Source organism: Solanum stenotomum, chromosome 10, assembly GCF_019186545.1.
Source record: "Solanum stenotomum isolate F172 chromosome 10, ASM1918654v1, whole genome shotgun sequence".
Lineage (NCBI taxonomy): Eukaryota > Viridiplantae > Streptophyta > Magnoliopsida > Solanales > Solanaceae > Solanum > Solanum stenotomum.
In genome coordinates this window covers 1,319,709-1,339,830 of record NC_064291.1, presented here as the reverse complement: position 1 = coordinate 1,339,830, position 20,122 = coordinate 1,319,709, and the positions used below count along the sequence as shown (strand labels likewise).

General features: G+C 33.5%; 2 protein-coding genes and 1 non-coding gene across 3 annotated transcripts; 2 read left to right on the top strand and 1 right to left on the bottom strand.

Annotated features, from left to right (window-relative positions):
- The first annotated feature begins 5,558 nt into the window (after window positions 1–5,558).
- On the top strand, window positions 5,559–9,783 carry LOC125843263 (uncharacterized). The gene is made up of 2 exons (XM_049522478.1): window positions 5,559–5,806; window positions 9,008–9,783. The coding sequence occupies exons 1-2, from the start codon at window positions 5,664–5,666 to the stop codon at window positions 9,627–9,629; spliced, it is 765 nt and encodes a 254-aa protein (XP_049378435.1). The 5' UTR covers window positions 5,559–5,663; the 3' UTR covers window positions 9,630–9,783.
- A 1,213-nt stretch (window positions 9,784–10,996) lies between these two features.
- Window positions 10,997–11,091, bottom strand: LOC125843378 (small nucleolar RNA SNORD96 family). Its single transcript, XR_007443978.1, has one exon. It is a non-coding gene; the product is annotated as a small nucleolar RNA SNORD96 family (small nucleolar RNA).
- A 2,449-nt stretch (window positions 11,092–13,540) lies between these two features.
- LOC125841582 (TMV resistance protein N-like) lies at window positions 13,541–19,000 on the top strand. Its single transcript, XM_049520735.1, has 5 exons — window positions 13,541–13,907; window positions 14,105–15,194; window positions 15,554–15,826; window positions 16,333–18,079; window positions 18,948–19,000. Exons 1-5 carry the CDS (start codon window positions 13,693–13,695, stop codon window positions 18,998–19,000), a joined length of 3,378 nt encoding a protein of 1,125 aa, XP_049376692.1. The 5' UTR covers window positions 13,541–13,692.
- The last annotated feature ends 1,122 nt before the right edge of the window (window positions 19,001–20,122 follow it).

The window sequence follows — 20,122 nt, the reverse complement described above, 5'->3', positions numbered from 1 at the left end:
TGTAATTATTCTATTTTGAGATTCGAGTTGCCTTTGTGGCCAGACTTTATAAGTTAAATTGTTTTCTAACCTTGCATTAGCATTGAGTTATTCTGTTGGGTTAGGTTTTCGCTGAGTTAAGAAAGCCAGGCCAAGGGTTCGCTTGGGGCCAGAAATGATCTCCGGGTGCCGATCCCGTCCAGGGTGTAGGCTCGGGGCGTGACATACATCTACCCCATTAAAAGCATCATCACCTACTTCATTATATTCAATGTTTTCACTAGCCCTATATTTAGTGGTCCCTTCTTTATTAAAAGTTGCACCATATTCCTCTTCAGGCATGTGGACATATACTTTCAAAACAGCCCTATTTTGCAAACAATTACACATTGCTAAGAGAATATCATCATTGTCAATATCTCCTAAGATGCAACTGTTAGGTGACGGGATACTAAATTTGCAATTTGGGCAATACCCTAGTTCTTTAATGTAGTCTTTAATATCAAAATATGATATTGTATCCACATCAACATCAACATACTCACTCACTAACCCACCCACATATCTTGCTTCCTCACCTTCATACAATAAGGCCCCACCATGATACAACTTTAAAGTAATGAATGTAAATCCACTCATACCTATATGCATAAACATTAACAATAATTAAGTACAAGTTACTAATAAACTACAATAATTGATTAAAGAAACACACACACACCCAAACAAATATAAAAACAATTCAAGTTAAAGCCAATAATTATTGGATTTTTTTAATGTAACTATAACCCCACACATACAGAACACACATACCCACAGACACAACACAATACTCGACATATCTTTGTCTTCTTAGAATTAGGTCTGTAATCCCACACAGACACAACACAACATATCTTTTTCTTCTTAGGATAAAGTTATTTATCTGTAACCCCACACAGACACAACACAAGACCCAATATGAAGTTATTTTACTGTAACCCCATAATACAACACAACACAACACAACACCTAACTCGTCTTTGTCTTCTTGTATGTTTAAAAAGAGAATAGAACTCACACAAATATAATACCACCCAACCAACCGACACTGAAAAATACTTTAGAATATACTATAACAACATATGTTACAATATGAATATATGAATAACAAGTTACATACGAAGTTTGATATCTAACAGTACCATAACATAAACCCTAAAAAGTAAGCATGAAGTTACATTTCACTCAAAGATCGAAACCAATATTTAACAACATATCATGAACCCTACGAAATCTAAGTATAACAATAACAAAAAACAAAATAAAATAAAGAAAAAACTAACCTTTGAACTCAATCACGATTATCGATGACTTAGAAGAATGAAATCGACCCACAGATGCACGACTGAAATCGACCCACACATGCACGACTAAAATCGAACACTAAGTACTAAAATCCAACATAGAAAATCAATTATGAGTCTGTAAATCGAATTTCTGAAATCAATTTTTTGAAGATAATGTTCTTTCCCTTGTTCCTTTCTCTCCCTTTTGGTAAAGTTAACTTGAAAAGTGATAGTTTTACTTTTTAGAAAGTTGAAAAAGTCATAGCTTACGTAAAGTGATAGCTTTTTTGAAATTTTGGGAAGTGTAAAAGCTATTTTGAACTGATAGCTTACTTTTTAGAAAGTTGAAAAAGTGGGGCCCAGCGCGTGTTGAACAAAGCTTTCAACCTATATGGTTTATATTGTCACGTAGGCGAAAAACTAGTAAAAAATTAATTAAAAAATAAGTTCGGGAGGATAATAGGACCTTAGTAAAGATTAAATGTGTTTCAGAGATTTTGGGCATAGGCTGGGGGATACTTATACATTTTCCCTAACATTATACGTATAAACTTACTGGTACTTCATGTTTGTGAGGCATCTCCATGTCCTTTAGCTCATCTTAATTCCAACAAAATTCACTTCTTAATTTTTAATTGTAGCCTAGCTAACTTCTCTTGAAGCTATTTAGCATGAGACCTCCTTATAGGATGCTGAGGTGATTTCTTATTGGTTGTGTCACATGTTGATGGTCTATCTTGGATGCTATCGTGAATTTTGAGTAATTCTTTAGGTTTCAATATTTTTCTCAAACATAGTTATAATCACTCTAAATCAATCAATATCATAATAATTTATATATCTCCCAATTCTTGAAACCGCCGCTTGAAGATCATCATTACTCCATGACTAAGTCATTTCTACAATACTCATAAAACAGAAAAAAATTTGAGAAAATTGTATGAAATAACCAACTATTAATTTAAATTAAATGATATAGCTATAGTTTATTTTATTTGTAATTCGCAGCAAACATTTCAGTTTTTTGCCATTTGATTCGGTATATAATTAACCATTTTATACATTTCGGTATAAGATATATAAAATGTGTTTGTGTCTGTATAAAGAGTGAAAAAATTATATATACAAATACAAATATATATTTTCGTCATATACACTTATAATTATACAAATACATATCTTATTATACAAATTACAATGTTAAATGAATTTATACAAAACTGAACAATTTGTATAAAATTGAATGTATCTAGCGAATTATACAAATCAAAAGCTCCATAACAAACATAAAATTTGCTATAAAGCGCAATTATGCAAACTATAGTTATAACATACAAATATATTTTTTATGTTTGCTCTATAAAAAATTGCTAAAAAAATTTCAAATGTCTCGCTCACACTTTCATTTTTATAATTTTTTTTCTTATGAACACTATTTTTACCTGTGTCAAGAGAATATTTGACTTTCAACCATTATAACTTTATCTTAAACATCATAATATTACTGCAAACTATTTAAAAGTTAAAATATTGTGTACCTAAGTTTATTTTAATATTATGAGTTCAATGTGGAGCTTTGGCATCACTAAGGCTGGGCACCGGAACGGGTTGTATCGGTACCATTCCGGTCCATTTCGGTCCGGTAGTATTCGGGACGGGATGGGATACATTGAACCGGTACACGGAACAGAACGGTACCATGATTTGGTACCGCTATACCAGTACCGGTTCATCCCGGTTCATTCCGATTCTGTTCCGTTTCGGTAAATCTTTTTTAATTAAAATAAAAAATAATATTTTTGTCATTATTTACTTTTATTAGCATTTCTTTTTGGGAAAATGCACAAGTACCCCCCCAGCCTATTTCCAAAATCCTTGAGACACACCTAACCTTTACTAAGGTTCTATTACCCCCCGAACTTATTTTTTAGTTAATTGTTTACCACTTTTCGGCCTACGTGGCTGAGTCCGTGATTTCACCTATGTTAGGCGCGTGGGTGCAGCTTTTAGACAACATTGACCAATAAAAATTGGTCATGTGTTAAAATAAACTTGGAAAAAATAAATATTAACTCAATTGTCTTCTTCTTTATTATTGTTCTTCATGTTTGAAAAAAAAACCTCCATTATCATAACTTAAATTGCTCCTTTCTTCGAAAAGCTAACAAAATAAAATCAAGAAAAAACTAACCTTTGAACTCAATCACGATTCTTGATGACTTAGAAGTAGGGGTGTACATAGGTCGGTTTGGTTTGGTTTTTCATTAAAAAAAACCTAAACCAATTATGTCGGTTTATTAAATCTAAATATCAAATCAAACCACGCAAAGTCAGTTTTTTCGGTTTCGGTTTTAGTCGGTTCTTTCGGTTTTTTTCGGTTTTTTACAACTTAACGGTGTTTGAAAAAGAGATCAAATATATTTTCACCTACCTGTGTGATAAGCTAAACTTAAGAAACGTTAAATGAATAGAAATTTTCGTAAAGACGGTAAAATTCACATGAGTACAAAATATATTTTTTTGAAATAAAATATATAAACATTGAAAACTATAAACTAACTAAAAATATATTAACAAAGTAGATTATAAATAATTTTTTTATCTATAAATAAAATAAAATTATATATATAATATTTACAAAATTTTACATGCCCAAATTTGAAATAAAATATATAAACATTGAAATCTATAAACTAACTAAAAATATATTAACAAAGTAGATTATAAATAATAGGATAGCTTTTTGAAATTTTGGGAAGTGTAAAAGCTACTTTTTAGAAAGTTGAAAAAGTGGGGCCCGGCGCGTGTTGAACAAAGCTTTCAACCTATTTGGTTTATATTGCCACGTAAGCCGAAAAGTGGTAAACAATTAACTAAAAAATAAGTTCGGGGGGTAATAGGGTCTTAGTAAAGATTAGGTGTGTCTCAGAGATTTTAGGCATAGGCCGGGGGGTACTTATGCATTTTCCTTTCTTTTTTGTTTATTTAATTTTTATAAAATAACAAACTTAAGTTATTTAACTTACAAGTTATAAGTATAACATAATAACTTATAAACTTCAAAAGATTCAAATCTTTAAAACTTAAAACATAACTACATAAGCTCAAAAACTAAAAAAAAAAACTTTATTAAACTCAACTTACAAACTTATATACGTAAAAATTAAAAAAAATAGCTTTAAAATAAACTTAAGTAAAATTATTATAAATTTTAAAACTTAAATACTATAAACTAATATAACTTAGAAAAATAAAAAAAAACATTTGTATTTTCGTAATTCAAAATAACTCAAAAAAATAATTATTTTTTGAAATAGCTATATGTGTTGTCCCGTTTATCCCATCTCGTTCCGTTCTGGTCCATTCCGGTCCGTCCCGATTCTATCCCGGTATATAGTGGGACGGGACGGAACTGAGCCTCCATCCCGGTAGTTCCGGTCCGGTTCATCCCGATACCGGTCAACAACCCGGTCAAATCATTCCGTTCCGATCCGGTGCCCAGACTCAGGCATCACTATAGATGAAATTGGTGAGTGGTAAAGTTATATTGATGAAGTTTTACTAGAAATAAAGATTTAACTATTGATACGATTATTATTATTTCAGTTTTTTTTGTGATGATTTGAAGCTTGCGAATGATTAATTTGAGTGTGGGGCTTAAGACATTGTCGTTGAAAGTTCTAAGTATCGAAGAAGACAATGTTATAATCGCAAGAAAGTGACTCTCTTCTTCAAAGTTTAACGGCAATTTACACTATTCCACAGTTCAAGGACAAATTTAACTATTTTCCACTATGCAAAATATTGATGTATTGGAGAGGTTCCGTCATTAATAAATGAGGACATATTTGGACCAACCTTGTAATTACTAGAATATTTTTATGACGACATTTTTTCTCAACACTCGTATACATAAACAAAAACACCTAAATAATTACCTTCTTGTAACTTTTACACCTCAATCATCTATTATTCTATTTACCTAATTAAATCATCACATTTTTCATAAGTTTCATAACCAAACAATTCCTCCATTTGTATTAAAACACACATTATTACTGAGTTGGTCTATGCGAGTCTATTATTGAATGGAAACAAATATTTAATCAACTCATCATCGAAGTGTATTTAAGTATATAAGCTGAGTTATAATTTAGATAAATAAGAAAAATAATAGACCGAAAAGATATGAAACTCGCGAAAAAAGTCAAGTATAACTAGACATGTATTTGAGGGGAAAAAAAAAGACATAAATTGATTCTTCTCCTCATTCTACAAAATCTTCCGTCTTTCCTAAATTGCTTCACTCCCCTAAAGAAAACTTCATCTTCAGTTCCAAGCTCCAATTTCACAAAAATGGGGAACCCTAAGAGACAATCAAGTGATAGGAACGAAGAACTGCACGCGGCGGCTCGATCTGGGGATCTTAACGCTGTTCAAACACTATGCAGCACCAATCCTTTAGCTGTCAACACTAGGGATAAACACTCTCGTACACCGTATGTTTTCATTAATCTCCTTCTTCAATCTTAGAACTTTCTATTGTTTATTTGTTTGTTTTGATGAATTCAGACCTAAAAACGAAATGGGGTTTCACAAAATGGGTTGTTGGAGGTGGGAATTTACTATGAGGGTCTAATTCATTGATGAAACATCTCTATTCGGATTTGTGGGATTCAATAAAATGATTGAATATGTAATTATGAAGCTTTTTGATAGTGGGTATTTCTAGTTTGGGACTTAACTAAGAAAATGAAAAGGAATTGAGAGCTAATTGGGGAATGTTTCATTTGTGGCAACTGACATTTGTACTATCCTGGCGAAAGAGTAACGAGTCTGCATCCACTGGTTTAAAATCTAGGGTCCCCCGTGGAGTAGTTAAGGTGATAAGCAAGGTGGGAATGGGGTTTCGCGAGGTAGCTAAGGTGAGAAGTATCTGAGAGCTAATTGGGGAATGTTGTTTTGTGGAAACAGCACATTTGTACCATTGCGGTGAAAGAGTACTGAGTTTGCACTCACTGGTTTGAAATCTAGGGTCCATCGTGGAGTAGCTAAGGTGATAAGCAAGGGCAAAACACTTGTCGTTTGTAGAAAATCATATATTTTTGTAGGTGGGAATGTACTATGAGGGTGTAATACGTTGCTGAAATATCTAAATTTGAATTGTAGTATCTTTTTGAAGATGGAATTATGAATCTTTTTGATGGTGGGTATTTCTAAAATTTCACTTTAAGGAACTTATCCAGAAAAAAGGGAATTGGGAAGTGTTAAGGAGCTAATTAGCGAATGTTGTTTTGTGGCAACAGAACATTTGTACCCATTGTGGCAAAAGAGTAGTGGGTCTGCATCCACTGATTTGAATCTAGGGTCCGTCTTTGGGTAGCTAAGGTGACAAGCAAAGGGCAAAACACCATTTTGTCGTCACCGCTAGTGTATTATTAGCTAAATTTTGATAGAAGTTGAGAATATTTGGTTTCCTGAATAACTGTTACTTTGTATTTCCTACAAAGAGGACTGTAAATCCACTAGTTTTGATAGAAGTTATTCTAAGATTCTACATTATTTTACTTTTTGAGGTGTTTCTGATTTTATTTCCCACTGTATATGCTGTTTTCCTTTTGTACTTATGACTTTAGTTGTGATAAGGGACTTCTGATTAATTTTAGTTTTGCTACATTATTGACACAAAACTTTGTTTATGCTGGAGGGTGAAAGTTATTCTGAATGTTTATATTCTAGTCTGAGAAAATATATAGATATCTTCAGACGGTTTTCAAGTCAAACTTCTAAGCTGCTAGCTTTGGTATTAGAAATTATTCACATCCTTTTTTAGCATATTTGATGTCTCATCCATGTAAGCTGTAGCTATGCTAAAAAGACTGAACTGTTAGTTTTAGGTCACTTTATATGTCATTTTACAAACAAACTTCTCAGTAAATCTGAAGGAACTTGGAAGGCCTTAATCTTTCACAACTTCTGCTCATATGTATATTACATTTTCTGCCTCCTTTTTTTTTAACTGAGAAATCCATCTAAAGCAGACCATTTGGCCCAACTGCAGCCCCCGAAACTCGAAGATGATGAGTCCACCCCTCTACCCTTATTCACTTAAATACCAGAGTAGTTTGCTTCAGTTGTGGCAGGGCTTGAATCTGTGACCTAAGATACAAGTCTCCCAACCTTTGCCGATTGAGGGGTTACCCCCGGGGCAATATATTACATTTTTTTCTCTTCTACCATACTTTTAGCTTTAAGAATTACTTCAAGGGCATGACACCTGTCAAAGTGAGGCTTTCTTTACCCATTTGGATGCTTGTTCCAATAAATAATTTCTAAGGTTTGGTCTTTGTATCTTCTTTCATTTATGGAGAGACATCTAAACCTCAGCTGCTAGAACTTTATGACCATGTTTCCTGCCCCTTGAGGAGTGCTACAGACCAAAAAGAATATGTAGAATTTTCGTTTGTATTACTTTTGTGTAAGTGCTAAAATTTTTAACTTGACAATCTGAAAGAATGATTGTATCGAGGTCTGCCCATGGAGATAACCTTATAGGATATCCATTGATATATGAGAAAAAACTTCATTCAATGGAGCTTACACTTGGTCTTCTCATGTACTTATGATTTTAGAAGTAGGGAAAGGAAGTGCCTAAGTGGATATATTGTAGTAATACTCAACATATGTGAAGAGTTTGACATGACAAAGAAAGGCAATTTGTGCTGTTAGCGATTCTTAAAGGGGATCTTCACAAAGTTTTTCGGGCAAAGATTAGTCTTTTGCGATTATCACAAGCCTAAGGTTGTGTGATTATCTCTTCTACTTTCTTAGCACCTGCTTTATGAGTGGTTTTATGCCTTTACATGTAAACTAATGCTCCAAATATATTCTGTGGCTATTGTTATATTTTTACTGGCTTGTAACATTCATTCCCCACATTAACATACTGTTAGGTGAGAAAGATCCGCTTTGAGTTACCAAGAATATTCATCATAGAAAAAATCTACTTCTTATTGCTGACTATGAACAGATTTTCTCCCTAGGTATAAGTATTGCACTCAATGAGTGCTGTTTGATGACTTAACAAAGATGTTGAGATAATAGAAAAAGAGAACAAGAGATGTACATTGGAAACTCAAACAAAATGATTCATAACACTACATTTACTCGTGGGTTAGGTACTCGATAGAACAGTCGAGCTGGATGCAAACTGGACATTATCATTAAACTAAAATAAAGTGAAAATTTATGATACTACCTTTTATAGGTTCAATGAATTCATTTGTCTATAACTGAGAAGAAAGGATGGACACATATTGTTTTATGATATTGCTTCATCTCCATAAGTCCCCTTCATATCTGATTGGTTCTCACCACTGTTGTCAACACTTCATTACCTGATATATGTCTATTATCTCATTGGTCATGTCCTTTGTCCTCTGAAGATATTTTATTCAACTACTTAATCAATGTCACTTTGTGGTTCAGTTTTCAATTTCTTTCCTCCTGAGATTCTGACCCCCGCTGACTTCAATACTACCATAATGTGGCCAGTTTTGAATGTCCCTCTGTGCTTTATTTTGGTAACATCTCTCAAGTGAATCGAGTCACTTTGATCCAGTAATTTTATATATCACTTTGCTTTACTTTTTATTTGTAAATTATCTTGCCTTATTAATGCATTTTAAAATGGTCTTCAGGCTCCATCTAGCAGCATGGTCTGGCCATTCCCAGATTGTGGATTATCTCTGCAAAAACAAAGCTGATGTTGGGGCTGCTGCTATGGATGACATGGGTGCAATTCACTTTGCTGCTCAAAAAGGTCATTTGGAAGTTGTTAGGCTACTTGTTAGTTCTGGAGTGTCCGTCAAATCATGCAACCGCAAGGGTATGACTGCCCTTCATTATGCTGCCCAAGGGTCTCACTTAGAACTCGTCAAGTATTTGCTGAAGAAAGGTGCAAATGTTAAAACTAAAAACAAGGCAGGGAAAACCTCCATTGATCTCGCAAGCAATGAAGAAGTCAGCTCCATTTTACGTCAACCTGTAACTGCATCCTCCAAAGAAGCTCTAAATGATGAAGAGAACAAGGTTGAATCAGAATCAAAGTCATCTTCGCAGGAGGAGAAGATAGAGAGAGCTGATGACAAAGCTGCTGCAGCTGAGGAAGGGGAAATTGTGGCTGAGAAAGATGAATCGCTCAAGAGAAAGGGTGATGGAGATGAAACCAAGGAGAAGTCAAAAGAAACAAAGAAAGCGAAAGTCGCTTTAAATCATCTTCTAACCTCAGATGACAACCAAGAAGATGAAGAAAATTTTTGAGAACCTCTAATAAAAGTGTTACTGACATGTAAACTAGCTATTCTACTAGCAGAGTAGTTCACTAAGAGAATCTTATAGATATGTTCTTTTCATTTAAAAGAACAACCATTATGCTATCGTGTAATTTGAGTTGGTGAATGGAAACTTTCCTCCGACTTTATCATCAATTTTGATTTCGATATAACACCACTGGAATTGCAGTTCTTCCTCAGACCCTGCATGAACACGGGATTGTTTTGTGCCCAGAAACAGGTTCATATTACCCTACTAGAAGCAAGTTGTTTTTGCCAAGTGTGAAGGAAATTTAAGTCAATGATTTCGACATCTAATGCATATCTAATATTTGTTGAAAATTTTAGTAGGTTTGCACATATATATTATGTTCCGCATCAAAAATACTGGATACGAATGGACATGCCAAGAGGCTAGATCGTCAGTGAAGTGGGTGAGTGGCTTCATTCCAAATAGCATGTGTACTTGCATTGACTTATTATGTAACGATGATTCATTAGCTAGTATTTGTTTACTTTGCATCAAATGAAACAACTCAATTCACTAGCTAATATTTGTTTAATCATTCAAATAGTGACTGCATTATACCTTTTCCATATCATCCATCAAATACATGTCGTTGAAATAACTTTTCAATATTTTAAATTTCAGTACCACTTTTGCTACATACCCATCCACCACTTCATCATATCCTCCACTTGTTTAAATTGTTGTGTCCAAGAGAACTTTGGGCCATTTTTTTAAAAAACAATTTTAGTTTTCCAGAGTTGCTTAAGGTCACAAATTGTCATGGCATCCGTTTAATAAAAGTGAATTCTACTATCAAGTTCTTTTTGTTGTACCAATGAATCTTTCATTACTGTTTGTTCATTGAAACAATTTATTATTATCTTTAAAGTTAAGTGGCAGATCAAATTCGAGTGCATTTGCACATACATGTCATTGAAGGTGCGTCTCGTGTTATTATTGTTGTTTATGAATTTTTCATTATAAATTGAGTTCCACCAATGCATTTTCTAGTTAAACCACATAACAAATCACTGCATAACTCTAATCAATAACCAAACGATCCCAGAAAAGAAAATAAATTGTCTGCAAAAAATATCAGTCTCTAGGGGATAGTCTTCCTGATTGAAACTCAAGAAAAGACATGAACAAGGAACCCCTAGTGGCTTTTCAATATAGCTTATGTATTTTTGTTAAGTACTGTCGTCAATTCATCTAAACAGCACTTGACCGTCCATAAGCACAATTCACATGAAATCACACAAGTAAGGTCATAATCCCTTCTTACCTGCTCGACTCGAGTACAACAAATCAAAGAATATTAGTTAGTTTACACTCTAATTATCAAATGGCCTCAGAATTGCAGAATTAACATCAAGGCCTAAAAAAGACCATTCAGTCCCGAAAGATGGTGTTTTTTCATAATAGATCTCCTCACAGGCCAAAATAAAACATTAAAATATGAATTTTGATTATAAAAAATGTACTTCTCATGGCAAATCCCAAATAGTAATAGCAGAGATTCTGCTCTACAAGGCTATAGGATATGAGAATACCATTTTCGGATAATAAAGCAATATGATTCTTTCAAAGAAAGACTCATATACTGCTAAAAAATCAACAAAAAGGGATTAATTTCTGATGATTTTTTCACATTTTGGGTTATGCGGCTATCAAATCAAACCCGCCCCAAATTCAAAAGTGAATCATCATGAATAGAAAAGGTTATATTTTTGAGAAAAATAGCAGTAGTAAAAAAATTCTGACAAAATATACATAACTAAGCAAATACAACTCAACGAATTAACTTACAACAATCGGAAAAAATGGAAGAGTTAGGCATCATCAAAGCCGGCGATGGAAGAAGGGAAGGGACGATCTGAGGATTTTATAGATGGTAAATTATGTTATTATTAGGTCTGGATGGCGGCGTAATTTTGGGCTTTTTTCAAAGCATAATATTAGGTCAAATTTCAATGTGGGCCGATTTTTCAGTTTTAGATAGGTGTAAGTGAGTAAGGCCCTAAAGATGTTCACAACAACAACCACGCGGAGTCTGAGAAAATAAAGTGTACGTAAATACATTATATTATTACGTTAAAGTTAGAGAGATTAATTTTTATAGATTCTTCATTTAAAGAAAAAACAATCCAAAATACTACACATTCCGGACCGAAAATGAAGAAAATCATGACAAAATATCATAGGCAATACGATAATAATTGAAGTTTAAAGAAATAACTAGATAATAACCAAATTGAAAGAAGAAAAAATTATAAGAGTAATACTACCACTAATAATACAAATAAAAGTATAGAAAATAAGTGAGACATTGCTCAACTATCTAACTAATATCGTACTCTAATTTAGGACTCGTTTAGTACGAGGGATAAGAAATGATTAATTCTAGATTTTTTTAGAACAAGTTTATCTCATATTTTAAAATTACAATACATACTTATCTCGAAATTAGTTATTCTAAATTTATAATGTCATTTATATTCTATATTGCAGATAAATAACAATCTTAAAATAACTAATCTCGAATAACTTGTTTCCGATAAAACATACCTTACTAGTTTGAGAACCCATCCAAGATATAAAACCATTTTCAGCCTCTTCTTCTTTCCCAAAGGCAAAACTGACCATGTAGATTTACAACTTAATTTTTTTTAAAAAAGATGAAGAATTTTTTTTTTTTTTGTTTTTTCATTCATGTTGGATACTTATATTGGACGATTAAATTCAGATTCGCATCGAAAAATTGGATTCTAATCGCCACCTATGATTTAACACTTCTACCAGCATTAGTAGGTAATTTCTATTAACATCTTCTTCCTCTACTCTTTTCTTCTTTTAAATTAACTGCAGTTGTAGTTGATTCTTCAGTTCTTCTATTCCAAAAAACAAAGAGCAAAATAACAAGCCTTTTGAGGCTACCCTGAATGGACTTATCAATGCAAATTTGAATTAGTTACACTTTAATTTGGCTATCGAATACCGAGCTGGAAACCAAAATAACATCAATCGTTTGGATCACCCACTTTCGTATTAAAAAAATAATGTTGCTCTGATCTGTCGTTATCTTCAATTAGGTGCTGTCAGTGACAAAGAAATAAAGTACCTTTTTTTTTTCTTTACAGCTTCATCTACTTGTACTTTTAGCTGTTCATGGTGTACATATTGCTGTGGAGTTTGGATCCATTTAGGGTGCACATCAGGTGGGTCTTCTATTTGACTTCAGAGACACAATTTTTCTACATTGTTCCTTTAGTTATGAAAAAAGAATAACTGAGTTTCGTATTTTGATAAATAGTCGATAGCTTAGGTAGAAAAAGTGAATACATAGTTTAGATAGAAAACTCACATAAATATGATATTTCAGTATATTTCTATAAACATGATATTTCAGTATATTTCTAACCATTTACTCAAGGTCTGACCTTGTGGTCAATGAAATAGCTGAGAGAAGGTCAATTCAGGTGGGGAAAAAAATCTTAGGTGATTCTTCTCATCTCTTCTAACCTATGCGGACAGAGTTAGTTGGTAGGTGTTGTCGGAGGGAAGTGATAGGCATTCCACGTAATTAGTCGAGATGTGACAAAGTTAGTCGGTCCAATTATGCAACAATGAAAATCTACCAGTTAGTCGGTCCAATAGCAATAAATCCACCCCATCTGAATGATAAACTATTATCATAACCACAATCTGTCTGATCCACATCTTCTTTTCTTTCTTCTCAAGTTTCAACTAGTTAACTGAATCAATGGCATCATTTAGTAATTCACGATACTGTCCTCCACGAAAGTATGATGTCTTTCTAAGTTTTAGAGGTGAAGATACTCGCAGAACATTTACGAGTCACTTATATGAAGGTTTGAAAAATAGGGGAATATTCACATTTCAAGACGTGAAAAGGCTAGATCATGGCGATTCGATTCCAGAAGAACTTGTGAAAGCTATCAAAGAGTCTCAAATTTCCCTCATTGTTTTCTCGAAGAATTATGGTGCATCGAGGTGGTGCTTGAATGAACTAGTGAAGATCATGGAATGTAAGGACAAAAATGAACAAACTGTTATACCGGTTTTCTATGATGTGGATCCATCACATGTTCGAAACCAAAGGGAGAGCTTTGGAGAAGCATTTTCCAAACATGAATCGAAGTATAAGGATGATGTCGAGGGAATGCAGAAAGTGCAAAGATGGAGGACTGCCTTAACTGTTGCGGCAAATCTAAAAGGATATGATATCCGTGACGGGTGAGTTAAAAACACATATTTGCTTTTAATCAAAGTGTTTCCATTCAAATGCTTGTACATTTTTTTCCCAAAAAAAAGAATGGTGGTAGATTATAAATGTTCCTATCAGTAAGAAGGCATATATAGTCCTAGAGAAAACATTAAAATCGTCATAAACTGTTTAACTTAAATATTAATCAATCCTCTTATTCATGTAGGATTGAATCAGAGAAGATTCAACAGATTGTGGACCACATTTCTACCAAATTATGCAAGAGTGTGTATTCTTTATCTTCTTTGCAAGATGTTGTGGGAATAAATGCTCATTTAGAGAAACTAAAATCCCGGCTTCAGATAGAAATCAACGATGTTCGGATTATAGGGATTTGGGGAATAGGAGGAGTCGGTAAAACAACAATAGCAAAAGCCATCTTTGATACCTTATCTCATCAATTCAAAGCTGCTTGTTTTCTTGCAGATATTAAAGAAAATGCAAAAAAGAATCAAATGCATTCTTTACAAAATATCCTTCTATCTGAACTGTTAAGAAAAAAAGATGATTACGTTAATAATAAGTACGAAGGGAAGAGCATAATTCCGAGCAGACTTTGTTCAATGAAGGTTCTAATTGTGCTTGATGACATAGATCATAGTGATCATTTGGAGTATTTAGCAGGTGATCTTCGTTGGTTTGGTAATGGGAGCAGAGTTGTTGTAACAACTAGAAATAGACATTTGATAGAGAAGGATGATGCAATATATGAAGTGCCTACATTACCTGATCATGAAGCTATGCAATTGTTCAATCAACATGCTTTCAAAAAAGAAGTTCCAAATGAGCGTTTTAAGAAGTTCTCGTTGGAGTTAGTAAATAATGCTAAAGGTCTTCCTTTAGCCCTCAAGGTGTGGGGTTCGTTGTTGCATAAGAAAGGCCTAACTCAGTGGGGAAGAACTGTAGACCAAATAAAGAATAACTCGATTTCAGAAATTGTTGAAAAACTCAAAATAAGTTATGATGGACTGGAGCCCGAAGAGCAAAAGATATTTCTAGATATGGCATGTTTCTTCCGAGGATATGAAAAAAAAGAAATCATTCAAATTCTTGGAAGTTGTGATTTTGGTGTTGAATACGGATTGGATGTCCTAATCGACAAATCTCTTGTTTTCCTTTCCAAAAATGATACGATTGAAATGCATGACTTGATTCAAGATATGGGTAGATATGTGGTGAAAATGCAAAAAGATTCGGGAGAACAGAGCAGACTATGGGCCGCTGAAGATTTCGAAGAAGTGATAGTCAACAATACAGTAAGTAGGCTAAACAATGCAATAATATTAAATTTCTGGTTTACATATTCCTAAGACATATAGGGCAATCAACTCCAGTTATTTGTTCCTCTTGCTTCATATTCTTGCAAGTACACCATTTTAGTTTTTTACTTTAGTAGGAGAAGCAAAAGTAATATAAATTTCATAACGTGGCTAGTTCATCATGTAGCCATTTTAATTAAAGCATCCTAATTCTTTTATCTTATGTTAGTAAGCCATGAATTTGTCTAGTAGCCGTTGAATATGTTTAACCCAATTTCATTCTTTGGATTAACTTCAAATTTGTACGATATTTGGATTCAAAGCTATGCTTTGTAGACTAATGATCCTTATATCAGGGGACGAAAGCAGTGGAAGCAATCTGGCTACATTACATTCAAAATCTATGCTTTAGCAAAAAAGCCATGAAAAAGATGAAAAAACTTAGAGTACTATACATCGGTCGTTTTCATACACATGATGACACAATTGAGTACCTGCCCAACAACTTGCGTTGGTTTGAGTGTATTTGGTATCCTTGGAAATCATTGCCAGAAAATTTTGAACCCAAAAGACTTGTTCATCTTGATCTCCAGTACAGTTTGCTGCGTTATTTATGGATTGGCACAAAGGTACAATTGCTGAATTCAGTTTTAGTTTTCTTTGTGGTTAAATACATAGATAGACACTCAATGTTGACAACAAGTGTTAATTAGACATCTTAACTATTCTAGTGACCATAAATACACCTTTGATTGATATAACTCGTGAGTTGTCTTTTGAATACCCCAACCTGAATTGGCAACGGTGTGAAATACAATTGCTTCGCGTTGAGTGATTTAATAACCAGCAACAGCTGTTCAAATAATAGGAAGGGGATTGGTATGTGATTTGCGAGGAGAGTAGGGGTTACTTAAGACAATTGCAACATTCAATTGTGCACCGAATAAAACATGTCAAGTTTAAGGGGGTTTTAGGTATTCTACCTTTGTCTGAACATGTAATTTCATATAAAAGTAAACTTAAAGAATTTCTAATTTCACACGTCGACTCTCATAATCTAAATGTCATTACTTATTTTTAGTCTAAGGAGTAAATTTAACACAAACGTCATTCTTTCTGTGTTTTGAATATATAGCAGCATTTTCCGTCTCTACGAAGGATAAATCTCAACTTCTCTAGAAGCCTGATACGAACACCAGATTTCACGGGGATGCCAAATCTGGAGTATTTGAATCTGGAGGGATGTAGTAATCTTGAAGAGGTTCACCATTCCCTGGGATGTTCCAGGAAACTCATCGAGTTAAATTTGAGTTGGTGTGTAAGCCTTAAGAGGTTTCCATATGTTAACGTGGAATCTCTTGAGTCTCTGAATCTACAACATTGCTCTAGTTTGGAGAAGTTCCCTGAAATCCTCGGAAGAATCAAGCCATTGGAGTTAGATATTCAAATGAGAAAAAATGTGATAGGGGAACTACCATCATCTGTTTTTCAGCACCAAGCACGTCTTACGGAGCTAGATTTGAGCTTTTTAATCAACATTATAGTTCTTCCAAACAGCATTGGCATGTTGAAAGGTTTGGTGAAGCTACATGTGCGGTACTGCTCAAAACTTGAAATCTTGCCAGAAGAGATAGGTGATTTAGAAAACTTGGAGAAGCTTGATGCCAGCTATAGTAGGCTAATCTCGCAGCCTCCGGCTTCCATCGTCCGCTTGAAAAAGCTTAAATTCTTGAGTTTTGAGAAAGGAAATACAAAAGTAGGCCATAAAGATGGAGTGTGCTTTGTGTTCCCACAGGTGAATGAAGGGTTATGCTCATTGGAATATCTGAATCTCAATTACTGCAATCTAGATGGAGGACTTCCGGAAGACATTGGATGTTTATCCTCTTTAAAAGAGTTGTATCTCTGGGGAAATAATTTTGAGCATTTGCCTCGAAGCATGGCCCAACTTGGCGCTCTTAAATTCTTGAATTTATCACACTGCAAGAAGCTTAAAGAGTTGCCAGGTTTCACGGGGATGCCAAACTTGGAGACTTTGAATCCGATAAAATGTATGAATCTCTTCGAGATTCATCATTCCCTGGGATTTCTCAAAAAGCTCTGTGGATTAACATTGACGAATTGTATACAACTTAAGAGGTTTCCAGGTCTGTGCATTGATTCTCTTAAGTATCTGTGTCTACGGGATTGCTCTAGTTTAGAAAAATTTCCAGAAATCTTCGGAAGCAAGAAACTGAAGTCGGACATTCACATGCTAGACAGTGTAATGAGGGACCTAAATTCAATGTATATTTCATTTCCACATTCCTTGTCTCAGGATATCGTTTCGTTGCAGCAAGGCATGATCTCTGCTTCAGATTCATTGTCACTAAGAGTGTTTACCGTTGTGCATTGTGGGAATAAGATCCCAAGTTGGTTCCACCATCGGGGAACTGGTAAAACTGTATCAGTCAATTTGCCTATAAATTGGTATGCACGTGATGACTTGTTGGGATTTGTTGTATGTTACTCTGGCAATCTAATTGACACCACAGCTCACTTGATTCCCTTACGTGATGATGGGATGCCATGGATGACCCAAAAACTAGAATTATCCTCCCTTCCAAATTATGATACAGGATGTACTATTCATTTTTCTTGGTACCTCTTGCTAGCTTATGGGATACATCTACGGCAAATGGTAATACACCAAATGACTATGGGCTTATTACATTTTCTTTCTCTGGAGGAATGGAGGAGTATGGATTTCGTTTGTTGTATAAAGATGAACTCGAGGGGAAATACTGATGAGCATTGCATTGGGACAAGGACGAGCAGATATGTCACCAGCCTTAAGACACTCAAACTTGGTCTCAGATGGAAAGTAAGCGCTCTAACTTTGAGTATGACACCTCAACTAATAAAAAATAGATTTCTTTTTAGCACATTCCAAGTTCATTAAAGGCCTTTTTATTATATTCATTTGTTGTAGTTTTCATTACTACTTATTCTCATGACTCTTCATTTTCCTTCTTTATTCTAGCAATAAATAAATTAACATTTGTAGATAAGAATGAATGAATGAATGAATATATACATGATGATGAGTATCTCAATTATTGAACTCCTAATGCCCTACACTAATATTTAAATGAATTTTGGAGTCTCTATTTTCACACTTTCTTTACTTTAGTTGTAACAAAATAATTGAAGGTGATTATCAGGTTTGGAAAAGTGAGCAATGTGGTGGAACCCAAATAGCAAAATATGCATCAAAAGCTTGACTTAGACTTTAGTGGTCACTGTACAAGCATTATCCTCTTTTTTGTATCTTACTACAATAAAGATATGATTAATGAAGTAAGTTAAGAATCGTGAGGTCTCGAGTCAAATCTCAACAAAGACAAGGGACTATGTGATTTCTTTCATTTGTTCGGTGGATAGAGTTACCTGGTACACCAAATGTTACTGGTGGGAGGCTGGTGGGAGGTGGTAGATATCATGTAGAATTAATCAAGTGCGCGCAAATTGGTCCAGACACCAAGATTATAAAAAATAATAATAATTAAAATAAAGAAAGTGGTGTCTGAACACTTTTTCCTTTTTTGTTTGTAAATGAATGATGTAAGATGGTGTCTGTACAGCTGTACTGATAGGCTTATATGTGTTGCAATATCTTGTTTCCTTTTTTTAGTTTTGTTATTTTCTCTTTTTTCCAATGACATTCTAGAAAGCTTCATATGTTGAAATTCAAATTTCAAATCTTTGTAGGTAGGATTCTCAAGTACTACAGGGATGAATCTAATCCAGAATATGAACCTTAAAAGAAAATATTTATTAAACTGATTACAAGAATACCAGCTACGACGGTTTATGGGAGAATTGAATATCTACCAATTTACAAGCTTTTGAATTTGCAAACTTTTATTTTTCTTCCGGACTTAAAATCCATTAGGATGCATTTACCAAATGGAATTTTGGACACAACCAATAATAGTCGTGTAAGGTTCCACTCAATTTTGGACATTTAGATTTTTTATTTTTTTTTAATTTAAAGAGTGGACATTTAGATTTGTGGGTCCATTTGTACTCTTTTACCTCCTCACCAACCCACCCAGTTCCCTTATCTACCCACACCTCTTCTTTTTTCTTTTTTTTTTCTTTTTCATTTTTCTATCTAATAATAAAAATAAAATTAACTTCCAAATACACTTTAAAAAAATCAATTTTAGATTGAATTCATGGTACAAATAGTTCATTTTACTTTACAGATTTGTCTTACAAAATAAAATCGAAACAGAAAGGAAAAAAAGGTCTTCTTTCTCTTATTTTTATTCATGAGTTCGCTTGTTATTTTTGTACAAGTAGTTATGGAGAAATTTATATTTTTAGTCAATTTGCTAATTATTGCATGCTAGCTAGTTAGATAAATAGTTTATATTTATTAAAATAATTGCATCTAATTAATTTATATTCTAAAGTGAATGAAACACAGTTAATTTGAGTTTTGACTTAGTTTAATACTAGTATTTGTGTTTTGTGTTTGTTTGATACTATTAAAAATATTGGATAATAAGTTTATTTTTTAATATTAACAATTTTAAAGACATTTTAGTTATTCCAACAAATAAGTTATTTATCAATATTCTTTTTAATAAAATACATTATCTCTGCTTCAACATTTTTATCTTTTTATTTCTAAATTCAGCTTAAGCACTTAAAAAGTATTTCTAAGTACATATACCTAAAAATTACCTAAATTCAAGTGTCAAAAATTGAATGGAGTCTCACACAACTATTATTGGTTGTGCCTCTACCACCTTAAAATTTTTCACAAAATTCTTGCAATTCAATTTCCCCATCCAACTAATACAATAATAACAACAATATTAATAGATTATATAATCTACCCATCAATTTATTACACAATTACGAAGACACGAGAT